This window comes from Crocodylus siamensis, chromosome 1 (genome assembly GCF_052110815.1).
Source record: "Crocodylus siamensis isolate JL-2025a chromosome 1, ASM5211081v1, whole genome shotgun sequence".
NCBI classification, from domain to species: Eukaryota; Metazoa; Chordata; order Crocodylia; family Crocodylidae; genus Crocodylus; species Crocodylus siamensis.
In genome coordinates, this window is record NC_143395.1 from 55,623,548 (window position 1) to 55,638,430 (window position 14,883).

The 14,883-nt window shown below is 43.2% G+C and overlaps 1 protein-coding gene and 1 long non-coding RNA gene across 3 annotated transcripts in view; one reads left to right on the forward strand and one right to left on the reverse strand.

Annotated features, from left to right (window-relative positions):
• LOC149872806 (uncharacterized) overlaps positions 1-4,984 on the reverse strand; it is a 49,407-nt gene extending 44,423 nt beyond the window's left edge. The window contains exon 1 of the long non-coding RNA XR_016440406.1: positions 4,571-4,984. This is a non-coding gene — a long non-coding RNA (uncharacterized LOC149872806). The remainder of the gene's footprint in view (positions 1-4,570) is intronic.
• Positions 3,274-14,883, forward strand: part of COL19A1 (collagen type XIX alpha 1 chain) — a 424,680-nt gene continuing 413,070 nt past the window's right edge. The window contains exons 1-4 of one of the 2 annotated variants that reach the window (XM_090034633.1): positions 3,274-3,509; positions 5,397-5,523; positions 13,445-13,519; positions 14,052-14,151. In XM_090034633.1, the coding sequence (XP_089890759.1) occupies positions 5,433-5,523; positions 13,445-13,519; positions 14,052-14,151 (266 nt within the window). In that variant the 5' untranslated portion in view covers positions 3,274-3,509; positions 5,397-5,432. Of the gene's footprint in view, positions 3,510-3,928; positions 4,109-5,396; positions 5,524-13,444; positions 13,520-14,051; positions 14,152-14,883 lie in introns of those variants that run through there. The other variant, XM_090034628.1, reaches the window with a different exon arrangement.

Consider the following 14,883-nt stretch of genomic DNA (forward strand, 5'->3'; position numbering starts at 1 on the left):
ACTTAAAACATGAGCATTTTCATGTTAAAGCTTGCTAACTCATGTTAAGTGCCCTCTGAGTGTCTCAAAGTTACGCTGCTTCAGGCAAGGATTAACTCTGGGTTGTGCTACCTCACTTGTGTTAGATTAACTTCAGTCTGCTCCACAGAAATAAAATGAGCAATCTGCAGTCCTCCAGTGTCCCAGGACATAGTACTCCTAGCTGCCCCCCACCTCCCCAGGCAGGGATAATGCCTAGGTGTCCTGGTTCCTAGCCACACCTCTGTTCACCAGTCCTCTAATGGCAAGTCAGAGCAGTGCAGGCAAGAAACAGTTTTAACCCTTAGGTTAAGTACAGATACTCAAAAAGCCCAATCAATTTGCTTAGTCTAAGCTGCATAGATTGACTTGATAAGCAAGTGAACAGACATTCACTTTTGATTCCAGAAATACAGCCACATGCCTGCAGTGGCCCAGGCCAGAAGCCAGGGGGAGCCAAGCCTCCCTGCTTGGTTGGGGCAGACAGCTTGGGCCAAGGCTAGCACACCCACCCTTCAAGGGTGGGACTTGTGCAGGAGGTGCAGAACATCCTTGGATGCTGGGAGATTGTGAGTTAACTTGAATCTGGAAAGGATCTGGGACAGAAGTTCAATAAACCAATTTAACCTAAATCTGTTAAGTCTGACATTACATCCATTTAAGTCTATGTTTAACAGGTATCAGCCATTTTGAAAATGGTTTATGTGTACTGAAGTTATGTTGCGTTACAGATTTGAACTGGTTTCCAATCACTTATACTAGTTTATGTGTAATTTCTGCCCCAGCCTTAAAGTGCAACTGCTCATGGCACATTCTAACTTTAATGCTGTTTACCATTCAACAGTTTTCGTATAGTCTGTGTGTAATGTGCAACTTCATCCCAAGAGTTTTCAGCAAAGGGCCATGGCATTAGTTTATCTTGCCTTTCATGAGCAGAATTTGTATGTCTGCATCATGGACATTAGGCTTACTCCCTCCCTTTTATTTTGTGTCTGTATCAAACCAAGGACCAAGTTTAGGGCACTGACAACTCTGTGTGTCTGTCTGGATTCATAGATTGTAAGGCTGGAAGGGACCTTGAAAGATCATCAGGTTCAGCCCCTTGCACCAAGCAGGAAAGATAACTGGGGGGCCAGGTGACCCCACCAAGGTGACTGTCCAGTCTCCTCTTGAAGATTTCCAGGGTAGGTGACTGCACCACCCCTGGAGGGAGCTTATTCCACACTCTGGCCACCCTGACTGTGAAGAAATTTTTCCTAATGTTGAGCCTAGATATTACCGCCATTTTTTTGTCTTTGGAAAGGTAGCTAATTAAAGTCTGGAATATTTATATCACATGTACAAACTTTTGTGGGATTTAAAAAGTATCTTTAGCTCATTGTAAAACATTGCCAAAGCAATTTTATTGCTTGGACACTGGAACCCAGTCAGATGCTGCCTGGATGCAGGAGTCCTTTCTAGCAGATCTGACTCCAAGGTTTTTAGGACATGTGAACTGGAGCAAAACAGAAGCACTGCAGGATTTTTGTAGCATGAAAAAATAATGAGAACATAAAATTCTTGTTTTTAAATCAATACTCATAATAAGAGACTTTGCAATAGATCTACCAAGGGACTACTGAGAAGAACGAGTACTGGCTACTGGATCAGGCCCCTATGGCTCACCCCGTGAGGTAGAAAGACATTACTATGGATATTTACAAGTGTTAGGTTAGATTGCCCTAACCAATTGTAGGGCAGCTCACAGGGTTTAGGTTGCCCTAAGAATGGTGCACCAGATCTAAAATTAGTTATTGTCAAACAAGAAATAACTTTATTTGATCATGGGGTTAACCTGACCTGGCAAGAGTTAACCTAGCCTGATGAACTTTTCCACATGTTTCTGGCCCTGCTCTGGGGCTGCACTGTTCTGCTCCCTGCCCCAGGGCCTCACAAACCCTAACTAGGCTATTCTGACCCCCTGACAAGTGCTCCTGGACGAGGGCAGCCCCCACCTCCCCCTAAACCTGCTAATACTCCACCTAGACCTGCCAGCCCCCACTGTGGACCCATATCTCCCAACCCATTGGCCGCCTTTCCTCAACTTACTTGCCTCCCCTGCACATGCCTCATCCTGGCAAGCCATGAATGCTTGCAAGTGCTGATCCTGACCCAGGTTTAGGCAATTTAAACTAAGCTGCCTAAACCTGAGCTGGATCCCATAAACACTTATACACACCTTATGTGCATTTTACAGACTGAGAAACTGATTTGCTCAAGGTCACACAGCAAGTCTGTAGCAGGACTACAAATGAAAACAGGATTTTGACTCCCACACCAATACTTAGCTATATGAACATCTTTCCATTCCCACTATGATTCTGAGCTGAGAAGCACAGATACTATTTTAAAAGTTATGACACAAAGATAGAATAAAAGGGTATGAACCATGACGTCAACTCTGACTCATTTGTTATGCTGCCCAGATATTTCATTTTGGTTGAAACCATGAAGCACTGATCAAAATCTTGTCAGAAAAACCTAATCCATTTTCTGATTTTTAAGACCAACATTCATAAATGTCAACCTAAAACTGCTAAACCCTTTGAGATTCATTCATGACAAGTCACTATAACCTGCCTGTATAAGTGTCTCGCCCTCAAAAATGTTCCAGTAGAAAAAAGAAAGTTAACAACTTAAATATATTTAAATTAGATGCATTAAAACAAGATCCTGCTCTCTCTACCTTCAGTGTTTCTATCTGCAGTCATTTGCTTTTTCTAGATCCTTTTATTCTCCGGTTTGTGTGCCAAAAGGCTACACTGGAAAGCTGTCATGAATGTGTTCGGAGGGCCCAAAAAAAGTGCAGTTTAGCATATTGAAGTAAGAATTAGTGGCAAGGCTCAATGTCACCATTTTATCACAGACAGATGATATTACAGTTCAAGAACACCCTGGCTTTTAAATGATAGGCTTAAAAAGGCAAACCAAATACCAGTCTTCTGCTGTGCTTTGCAACATCAGTGCCATAAATAGGTGCATTCCTTGGTTGGGTTTAAATTTATGATAAAAATATATAAAATTAATGATGTGTGCTTACATTTGTGTGTTAAAAGCCAGTTCCCTGCTGGTGTGTTAATGTCATGCAGTACTTCATAGTGAATGCTCCACAACTAGAAACCAGACACCCTTTCATTCATACAAACAAACCCAGGCAATTTTATTAGTGGAACTGTTTATAAAAAACATTTCTATTTTATATTATTACCAGGCTCGGAAGATATTAGTGCAATTATGCAAAAAGCCTCATCTGCATTGGTGTTTGTCCTGTCTTGCAGAGTGTATTCTGTGCTCGCTGAGTGGGAGGGTCACACTGTGTGAGACTAATAAGGACAGAGCTGCATCCCCTTCTCCCACTCTTTGGAGACTCACTCCAGCAACTCCTCAGCACTACAGCAGCTTTGTGCAGACACTGACTGTGCTTCTGGGGGACTTCCTAAAATAAATCAAAGGTAAGCGGCTCATGTTTGTAGTCATGTAAGTCTGCACATCATACACATGCGCAGGCACGCACACACACGCACCAGCACAGCAGCTTTATACAGACATGGACTGTGCTTCTGGTAGACACCCTAAACAATTAAAGGTGCTTGGCTTCATAATCACGTATATCTACACACGCACATACTAGCACACATGTGCGCGAGCACACACACACCAGCTTTGTACAGAGGTGCTTCAGGGGGGACTTCCTAAAATTAAAAAATTAAAAGTAGGCAGCTCAGATGTGTAGCCACATACACCCTCCCTCCTTCCCCATCACAGTCTTTGTGTTTGTTCCTTTGGTTTGCCAGCCAAGTTTATTTCAGGTTGTGTCAGTGTGATGTCTCTGCCCTCTCTCCATGCACTCCCCCCGCGCTGTGATTTTATAATGATTTTGTTGGCGTGTGTGTGATGCCAGCCGCCCCTAGTGCATGCCCAGAGTGACCCAGAGGACTTCCCCGTGCCACGGCTGGGCACGGCGCCCCCGAGGCGCGTGTGTGCGGGTGGCCGAGAGGCAAGGAGTCCCTGTGCAGTGGCCCAAGCCCGGGGATCGGGCTGCGCTGGCGAGGTGAGGTGGAGCGGGGGGCGCCGAGAGAAAGGAGCTGGCCCGGGGCAGGGGGGAGCCGGTGCCCGCACGTGGCGGCCCCTGCCCCGGGGTTGGGGCTCCTGCCTGGGGGTGCGGGGCGCGGCCGCCCGGGCCGGGCGCTGCAGCGGCGGGGCCGGGAGGTGAAGCCGGCGGGTGCGGAGCCGGGGGCCCCGGCCGTGCGCGGCTGCCGCTGCGGCCGCCGGACGCCGGGCCCCTTCCCGCCCCGGGACCGAGGAGCCGGGAGCTCCGCGGGTCGAGCGGCTCGCGGCTGCCCTCCTCTCGCTCCCCCGGGCGCTCAGCTCAGCCGCGGGCAGCCGGCACGGGATGGCCGAGCCGCCCCGGCAAACGCCCTCCGCCTTGCCCCGGGCTCGACAAGCTCCTCGAAAGGCAGGTGCAGGGACTCGCGCCCTCGCGCCCCTGAGTCACAGACGTCGCAGCACTTACCTCTCCCGTGTGATACTTTCCACTTCTTCAAAGCAAACTTTGTTTCAGATTTGTAGAGCCAGATGCATCCCCCCTCCCCCCATAATGCATCAGGGAAAGAAGGACGCAGAGGTCAGGTCTCAAGCCAAGCTACCAGGTGCAGTCTTGTTTCTTCCTTTCCGCCTCACCTTGCAGGACTGCAGCATGGAGGGGAAATGCTGTTTTATTGTTGTAAATCCATAGTTTCCTCTTGGTTGTTGCTGCCTCGGAGGAAACTTAATGTGGTGGTTAGAGGGCAAAGTTATTGTGCTGGGCAAATATAATTATCTTTTCAGGAGATAATTCAGACCAGGCTGCTCCAGAGACTTGCATCTGTTACGAAGACGCAACATGTCACATTTCACTTCATTTTGAGTTTAATCAAAGGAATGAGCAGTTTCCCTCATTCCTCAGCAGCCATTCAGTCTGCAGCGTTGCAGCACCAACCAGTTCAACAAAAGTATTTAAGAGCAGAAGTCTGGGGGGGGGGGGGGAGAGTAGTCATTGCTAATAAAATGCTAATTCAGTGGCTTTGTAGCTAATGTTCATGAGTTAGCATGGCTGAAAATATATTACTCACAAAGCAAAATGAATACCATAGGAATATATTTATCACCCAATCCTAAATTTAAATGAGCCTGTGACCTTTTTTGAGGGCCTCTTTAACACAAAAGAATGATACGCACGGTATACAGCCAGCGACTTTCTCTTTTCTTTACAATTAAGATATTCTTGCGGTTTCTTGGTGGGGGACCAGAGAAGGGAGAATAAAAGAAATTGTTTCCAAAGCACTCACTTTCTGTTTCAGATTTGTGGCTGTTTGTTCACATGTGTCCACAGGGAGATGAAGCACATTGGATTTGGCATAATTTGGCTTTGGATGGCAATCTTCCTCCTTCCTTTTTCTGCTTCTGTGGCAGTCACTGACAAAACAGGTACTTAGCTTTTGTTAAACAGACAAAAAAGCCTTATCATAAATCTCAATATTGACAGAGGTCAGCAAATAATAGTAATAATAGATAATCATTTTGCACAGAAAATAAATCAAGTAAGGGTCACATAAGCTCTATGATCTATGTCTGTTTGAAGAGTCCATGTCTGAGGTATTGAAAGGTAGTATTCCTATTCTGCATATAGGAAAATACGTCTGGGAGAAGTTCTAAGCTTTAATAGGTTTGCTGTGTGCCCCCTTGCTACTTTCTCAATTTCTTACATCCGAACCTGAGCTTAAATGATCTAGCATAGTATGAATACAGCTGTAATGCACTGGGTCTAGGCCTTAAGCCTGGAAAAACAATTGTTCTTACTAGCATTATTAAAAGCTCAAAAGCATGGCATGTACTTCATGGATGTAGACAAAGACAGATAATTGCCCCTGAATGAAGGCAGAGGGAGGAAAGAGTTATAATATTCTAGCAAATTGGCCGAGTTAAAGTTTGGTATGTCTTTTATGAATTCCCTCTACCTCTCCTTTCTGGGCTCCCTTCTGTGCTATCTGTCACTAATCTAGCTCTTTTCTTTAAAGCAGCATCTTTTTTTTCTGCCAGTTACTCCATTTTATTTTTAGTATCCTGTATTTTGACTCTTCTTCCTGGAATTTACTGTCTCCCAAAAATAAATCAATTGTGCGCTTGTAAAAGGGACCATGTGGTGTGATATTGGACCAAATACTGACTTCTTAGGTTCCTGAGACTGGCTAGAGTTTCAACATACATTTTAACCTTCTGCAACTTGCCTAACATTGACAGCAGCTATAAGGCTTTCTACTTATTAAAAAATAAATAGAAACTATTATATCTTTTCAGAGAAATATAAAAAGTATGTTTGAAAAAAACTGGAGCTCTGGGTGCTCAGTGCTTCTGAAAATTAAACCCCACTGTATTTAGTGTTTCCAACTGCTAGTGGAATACAAATCATAATCATAATTATAATTTTGACATAGGGTAACAGTACACTATGGTGGAGAATCTGAGGTTGAACCTCAAACTCTTTCAAAGCTAAAGGCTTTGAAAATGTCCTATTCTAAACCTCTGGAAGAGGGTAAACCTCATTTAATAACCCTGCAATAATTTTCTCTTACTGTTTGGAGCTATGTAATTGCTTGCCATGTCTAGTTTCTTCAGTGCAGAGCTGAAGAAGGACATTTTTAAAATCATGGAAATCTGTGATTATGGAAATGTGTGATTGTAGAAGACTCCCAAATAATCAACAGCATATGTAATTTAAATATATTTTAAAATGAAAGAAGGAAGTGTGCAGTTCTCTCCTAGGAAAAAAGCAGGAGTGGGCAAAATGCAGCCCAGGGGCTGGATGCGGCCCACCAGGCCATTCTATCTGGCCTGTGGGGCCCTTAAAAAATTTAGAAAATTAACATTTATCTGCCTTTGGCTGTCTATCATGCAGCCCTCAATAGCTTGCCAAAACTAGTAAGCAGCCCTCTGCCCAAAATAATTGCCCACCCCTGTAATAAAGCATTCCAGGTAAAATGTAAGCTAGTCATAGAAGACTAGGGTATTTAGGTTGTGAGGAAGAGTGGAGGCATTTGAAGGAAGAAAGATCTAAGTTCTTTTAGCTTTCTCTTCTTTCAATTAGTTAGTTACTTAGTTACTTAGTTACTTAGTTCTTACTTAGTTACTTAGTTCTCCTTCAAGGTCATGTCCTCTTGTATGGTTGTCCTGCTCCTACTTCTGCTCTTCTACTCTCTTCATGGCAACTCTACTGGCAGTTTCTTCTGATTGTCCTGTCTCACTTTTGGCACAGACAGAAATGCAGCTCCCCACTGTAACTCAAAAGGCTTTGCAGGAAGTATTCTGAGATACAATGATCCCCTGGACCAAACAGAAGTTTGCTGTTGGCTCCAGGGGTGAGGGGAATCTAGCTGCTGGCTTGAATCCTGCAGCTGGTTTCCCCATAATGGTCCTGTTCTCCCTGCCAGCCCATGCTGTTTTCAGAGGAGGAAAGTTTCTGTAGCAGAGGGAGTTTGTTCTAGGGGTTCCCTAGCCACTGCTGGAGGGTGGGATGAATGGATTGGAGCTTGCCGACCTTGGGGAAGCTCCAATCTACCCGCCCCACCCTCCAGCATATGCTGAAAACAACCCAGACCGAACTCCATTCTGAAAGCAGCAACAGACTGGGAGGCATTACAGACAGAAGTTACTGAAGACACCATGTTTTGAAACGTTTTCATCTGAACCCACATGCAGGATTGTTTTTATGGGATCAGGCCCTTTAAAGTGCTTTGCCACTATGCACTTTTGTTTGGTTATAGCTATAGAGCTCTTTTAGTGTCCAGATTGGGTGAAAACTGTCACTTCTGTCTGAACCATTTGCTTCCAATCACCTTACTTACTACTCAGTCAGTGCTATCCCAACAGTGTTTACATCAGTTGATTCACAGACTGTGTTGCTATAGTACTCTGACAGTCCCCCTACTACATTTCTTTGGAAAATCTAAAATTAAGGAGAATTCAAAATAAAGTGTGGAATTAATAAGAGGCTTTTTTTTTTTTTAAATGAAAGAGTTCTCTTATGCAAAAATGTAAAATTACATATGTGGATTTTCATGGGGAAGAGGAGGCTTGTTTTTGAGTTTGCATTCTGAATGTGCCTTGGGAGTTACTTCATGTAATTAATATTACATTGAGTAAAGAAATGTCAGGACTGGAAAAAACAGATGTTGAAGAATATGACAGACTACATGAACCTGCTTGCAGCAGTCTTCCTTAAGCGCTGTTGTGTGTGTTAATATCTATTTGATTCAAAGTAGGGCTCCTTTCAATTTTTGCTTGGGCAGGACTGCTGGTGTACTAACCATTTACTGGAGGGAAGTGATTACTTCTAAAAATAAAATATAGCAAATCTAAGGGAGAGTATAGGGTTTCGGCTCTGGAGCTCATGGAGTTCTCCACAGCTGTATGTTAAACCTAACTATATTAAGGATAACTTGTTTCTCTTAACTGTTTTATTTTTTTACATTGTAAAATTAAGCAGACTTTGATTGGTAGGAGTTTTTGTTCTCACAGTATGGATGTGGCCCTTCTTTATAATGGTCCAGAAATATAATTATTTTAAAATTGTGTTCAGATGTTGATATATTTTTTTAAGTTCTCTGATTACTGTAGCCTTTTCAACTTAATACCTTTCTCTTAACATGGGACTGCTAAACTTTGTTGGCTGATCTGTGAGAAACGTGACTAAGGATGAAGTTACACTTGGAACATACTAAAGACACTTACAACATGAGCAGAATACAGCCTGTGGGCTGGATTTTTTTCCTAAAATATTTAGAAAATTATTTTTCATCTGCCCCTGCTTCCTGTCAAAAATGACAGGAAGTCCGGCCGGCTCCTACTACAGCAGGGCCCACCTGGCCCCCCCCCCCAGCCGGTGCTTCTGGCCTGGGACCACGTAGCTGCCCCATGCCAGAACCGCAGGTAACGGGGAAGGTGGGGGGGAGGGCAGGGGAGGACCCTGGGCAGGGAAAGAGCCTGGGGGAAAAGTGGCCTGGGGAAAAGCTGGGTGTGGGTCAGGGGAAAGTGGGCCCTCGCCTGCCCAAAGGCTGGCGCCGTGTGCTGCAGCTGCTCGCAGCCCCCGCGGGGCTGTCTGAAGCAGGCGCAGGAACCCCCAGGCGGGCTGCGAGCAGCTGCAGTGTGGGGCGCCAGGCATGGGGTGGGCAAGGGGCCATTTTTCCCCCACTTTTCCTCAGCACCACCTTGTGACCCAGCCCCACTGCCAGTCTGGGCCCCTCACTGACTCCGGGCTCACCAGTCAGGGCTGCATGTGGCAACAACAGCTGCGGCCTCCCCGCTTGCCATGCTGGCCAGTGTTTGCCACCACCGCCTCTGGGCTGCCCAGTGTGCGAGCTCCGGGCACGCAGCAGCAGCCAATGCTGCCCAGCACGGCAAGTGTGGGGGCTGCAGCTGCTGCCACTGACAGGCGAGGAGCCCAGGCTGGCAGTGGGGCCGGGTTACAAATTGGTGCTGAGCGTGGGGGGGTGGGGAAAGCCGCCCCTTGCTTGCCCCATAGCCAGCGCCCTGCGCTGTAGCCACTTGCAGCCTGTGTGGGGTTGCCTGTGCCTGCTTCAGACAGCCCCGTGTGGGCTGCGAGCACCTGAAGCAGGGAGTGCTGGCCATGGGGTGGGCAAGGGGCTGCTTTTCCCTGCACTCAGCACCAGTTTCTTCCCTGCTGGAGAGCAGGGGGTTGGGGCTGTGCACTGCCCCCCACCTGTATCACGGGGCTGGGAGTCACTGGATGTGAGTGGGCAGGGAGCCAGTGGGAACACAGGGCCTGCATCAGTGTCCCGGGGCCAGTGCTGGTGGGGCCCAGAGCAGGGTGGCAGGAGCGCAGGGTCCAAGCTGGCAGGGGCTCTATGGAGCTGGGCCAGCTCCTCCCTCTCCCTGCTGGTGTAGCGCAGCCTGACTTCACAGACCCCTGTCAGCCTGTGCGCCTCTTTGGGCCCCACCAGTGCTGGCCCTGGGACATTGGGACATTGGTCCCAATATGGTGACCAGGGGGTAGGGCACCTGTCAAGGGGCAGGGCTGTTCTCTGTCCTGCTGTACAAATGAGTGATGACACAGGCCCACAGTTTCTGTATGCTGGTTCAACGTTAAGAATTTTTTATTCAGGCTCTCTAAGTAGACCACTCTTCTAGTGAAATTTGCTAAGCAGTCCATGATACAAGTGGCATATACAAGGTTCTTCCAGCAGTAGTTAAAATCCTGTTAGACACTTCCTTCCCATAGAACATAACTGTAAAGCAGAATTTGCATCAATCTATAAAACTGAAGTTTGTCAGTCTTCTTATAAAAAGAGCATGCATGGAAAGATACTGGTTTCAGTAGTGTTATCTTTTGCCTCAACTCTTCAGCAGAATATTCCATTGAGCCAATGGGGTCATCATTAAGGCTGACAGCAGTTGCTTTGCTTGACCAAGGACTGATCAGTAGAGGAGTGGCTCAGTATTTTACACATTGCCCTTTTACGACGCATCTTTGCTATTATGTGGCAGTGAGAGCACACTGCCTGATGAACCTGTCCCCAGAATAAACCACAGTAACTGTACAGACATACAAAATGTCCCAGGAAAAATGTTTGTACTTTGTATTTGGGATACTTTAGAAGGACTTGAAGCAGGGCAGGGGCTGCATAAAATTCTAGGACAAAGGCTTTCTCCCAGGACATAAGTGACATCAGTTCATAGCCTAAAGTAAGATAGAAGTGCAGTAACCCTTTCCATTTTTGTGGCTATGTGGAATACGACCAGGGAATCAGTGTTTGTGTCCTCGGCACACTGTTCTTCCTGTGACTGTTTTGCCATTGATAAAAATAAGCCCAGGTCTTGAGCAGGTAAAGGATCACTGCAATCAGCTGGATAGCACAGATATTAGCACTTGATTCTTTATTTGAACATAGTAGAAAATGGCCAGAGGGAGCCAGCTGCAACTCCCTAATCCTCAGCTGCGGAGCATCTGTGTAATTTCAAGCAGCTTTGATTTACAGCATTGGCATAAGTTCCCAATGACCATACCACAGTGAAGAATCAAGCATAGCAGAGATCTGCTTCAAAAGGCTACAGCTTTCTCTGCTTAATGCAGTTCCCACCTGGAAAGTCCCTGAGAAGCTTTCTTCTCTTCCCTTGCAAGGGTCTGGCAGGTGGCTGATGCTGGAAGTGGACAGTTCTCTTGCTCAAGGAGAATACTGTATTAGCTATCTCTGGCTACTTTGATTATACACATTACGAAGTGATTTTAATATTTCTGTCCTGAATCTTTAATCCCAAGGAGGAATGGGGGTGAAAATAAATGGAAATATAGAATATATGTTCTATATATGGCCGTGTGACATGCCATTATAATTTATGCCCCTATCTCAAACTGAGGGCTAAATGCTATTTCACCTTTATGTGCTTAAATAGCATGTGCATATAAGTGAAATTTTGACACTGACACGACTTTTAGATTCTGATTCTGTTTGTAGCACATACGTACTGCCTGCTAAAAGTAAATCACCAGTAGTAAAGGCCAGTCCCTCCATGTAAGTTTAGGGTGCTTGCTCAGAGAGCAGGAAACCAAGTTGTAGGCCGTTCTCAACTAGAGAGAGTTTGGTCCTTTATCTCCCAGTTCCCTGAAACATGATCTAATTATGAGACTTTGGGGTAGGCATTGTTCAGAGCACTCTCTAGCTCTCTTTTTGAAGCTGGTCCACAGAGCAGGGCTGAGGAAGAGGAGAGCAAAAGAGAGGGAGGGAAGCTTGCTCAGTTAAACAGGTTTCACTCCATGTGGTAGAGAGCGCTGTATTGTAGTCTTTGTTCCCTACCTTCACTAGGACAGAAACTATGAGTGCTTTGGGTAGAACCTAGCTCATGGTAGGTTAGACAGTGGAAGCAGGGTGTCTAGCAGAATTCAGTGGTTTTTTTCATAGCATGACTTTTGTCCAATCTGTGTTTAAACATTCCTCAGATAAGGTCAACATTGGTTTAGTTAACTTTGTTAGGTAATTACTTTTCAATGTAAATGTTATCTTCCAGCTATAAATTTACCAGCCACTTCTAATTAACCACTTACGCTAATTCTTATGATGGATACAGTAATACATGCAGTTAACTTTAAGATTTTTGAAAAAGTATATAGTCTTTGTATTTTTACAGAGTGAATGTAGTATTTCAGGCACTTTAAAATTACAAATGTAGCCATTTTTTCAGGTCAACTTTCAGTCACCCAAGTTCTTGAAATCTTTAAATATAGATGATTTCCCAGGTTAGTGCTAAACGGTTCCTTTTTCCTATTTGCTGGACTGACATGTTGTAAAGCTCCTTGTCTTCCTTATTGACAAACTCTCAATTTATTATGGCTGTATTTTTAGGTGCTTTACATTTTTATTTAAAACACAGTTCTATGCCTGCCAACTAATAATCCCAATCCCGCTTATTTTTATTACATGCAGTAGTCTCAATAGTTTTCAGTGGCACTATTTGCATGAGTTTGATAAAAAAGATACAGCTTTTTCAAATGTACAGACTTTATTTTACTATGTATCTAGGGGGGTTCAATTGTATGTGTACATGTCAAATTAACTTTTAGTATAATTCATGAAATTGTTAGTTTCCTATATTCTGGTATGGTACAAGTTGTTAAATGTAACCAGCTTGTTAGCCTCTGAATGTGTACTACGTTAAAATATTAGAACATTCTGCTTATTTACGACAGAAAAACACATTAGCATACACTCAGAACAATCCCTAATGAAAAATTGCTTAATTTATAACAGTCTTTTAAAAATCTAAATCATGAAAATCTCATTGTTTATATTGCTTATGTAATATGACATTAACCTTTTTAACAAACGTTTTGAAACAAATGTTTTCTTCAGTTCAAGTAACATGTCCATTTCCAGTCGCATGCTTTTATAGTATGTTTTTCTTTTCATAGTAACATTTACTGTAAAATTTGCTGTCTTCCAAAGTTAAGTGTACACCAACACAAAAAACGCAAAGCTTATGGATGTCATGTTTTTTGACATTTTAGATGAACTCTAATAATGTTATTTCCCTTAAAATATGTATCTTGAATATGTGTTTAATTTAATCACAGTTAAATTAAACATGATAATATATGTTTTTAACTATAATTGTGAGAATATGTGTTAAACACTAAAATGTAATCACCGTTTGAATAGTGTAGCTTTGTTTATTCTTTGCCCCTAAATATAGAGAAAGGAGTACTCATAGCAATCAAAAATGAATTTTGGTCTATGTTGTTTTGTAGTTCTATATCACTGCCATAATGAATACCTTTGTATATGATTAATTTTTATTTGCAAACATTTGATGAGGTAGACTCTATTCTATTCTTTTGTAGTTGCAGTGTGTCCTATGATGAGTGCAGACAGACATCAGTTTACACAAATCCACAGAGAAGCTCTTAATGTTTTTGGTAAGTAGCTTACTTGGTGTTTCAGGTAAGTAGAGAATCTAAAGTTATTACGAACTGTGAATAAAATTCTGGCCGTATTGCAACTGGTTTTAAAACTCTATGAAATGAATATACATTTCAGAAAAATATCTTTGATTAAGGTCAGAACACATTATTTCTATAGCTTGTTGTTTAAATTCTATACATGAAGTATCTTCCCTACTCGCTTGCTAAATTAATCTGCATTTATATTTGCTTCCCAAATATACTGTAGATCTGCAGGATAGTTATTCTCATTAGTTCACATGGTAGGAAAACAGCCACTGCATTCCTAAGAGGTTGCAAGGTCAAGTGCTAAGAGAATTTCACACTCCTACCCCTCCATTGAGAAAATATTCAGTTTTTATTTCTGTGATCTAAAGCACTAGGAACTGAAATAGCCTGTGAGTCAATTTATTAGAAAAACACCACACATGCTAAAAAATCAATATCTTACCCCAGTTTTATAAACTGTATTAAAGAATGAACTAATACAGTATATTACATTTTACAGGTTTTGATCTAGCAGAAAGCTTTTCTCTAAAACAGGCATCATGTGGAGGTGAAAACATCTGTTTTAAACTGGGAAGTACACCTCTTATCAGAGACACTAAGTAAGTAAAATATTACTTTATCCATAAATGTCTTTCTTATTATTTCAAACAAAAAGCAGGTAAATAATAAGGGGTTGAATTACTAAGTACTGCATTTACTGAAAAATACATCTGTTTATCTTTAGGTGTGCTCTCTGTTGTCATTTTTGGAGTCCGGGAATACAGACAAACTGATTGAGTTCTCACTGAAGTTAGTAGGCATCGTTCCAGTAATTTCAGGAGATATTGGGTCTGGTCCAGCAGTAATTAAAATTAGGTTGAACCGCGAATATAAGATGGGTTTTGCAGTCCTTACTCGGATATAAATTCCATTGAAAAAAGACCATGTTTCTTTGTATATATTCTCCTTTATTCGTTCTGCATTACATGACTTTTTTTAGTCATTTTAAACTGATTCTTCTTTCTTCATGCTTCTCTGTCTTTAACTTTTCTGTCTCTCCTTCCAGGAATTGAGCTTAAAATTTGTATTTGCATTTGAATGAGGAGACATTGGGAGCAGCTGGCAAGAGTTATCCTGCCAGCTGCTCCCAATGTCTCCTCCCATAGGTTCATTTCCTGATTCCTCTAAATTTTTGTATTATTTACTTGGCAGATCCTCTTCTCAGATCTGTCCTTCTTAGAAAACAGAATTAAAATTGGGTTCCATAGATATGTAAAAAGTTTATACAGCAGTTACTCTAAGGACCTAGACAAAACTTAGCATTTTTTTGTTCAGTTCTGTAGAACTTTCTG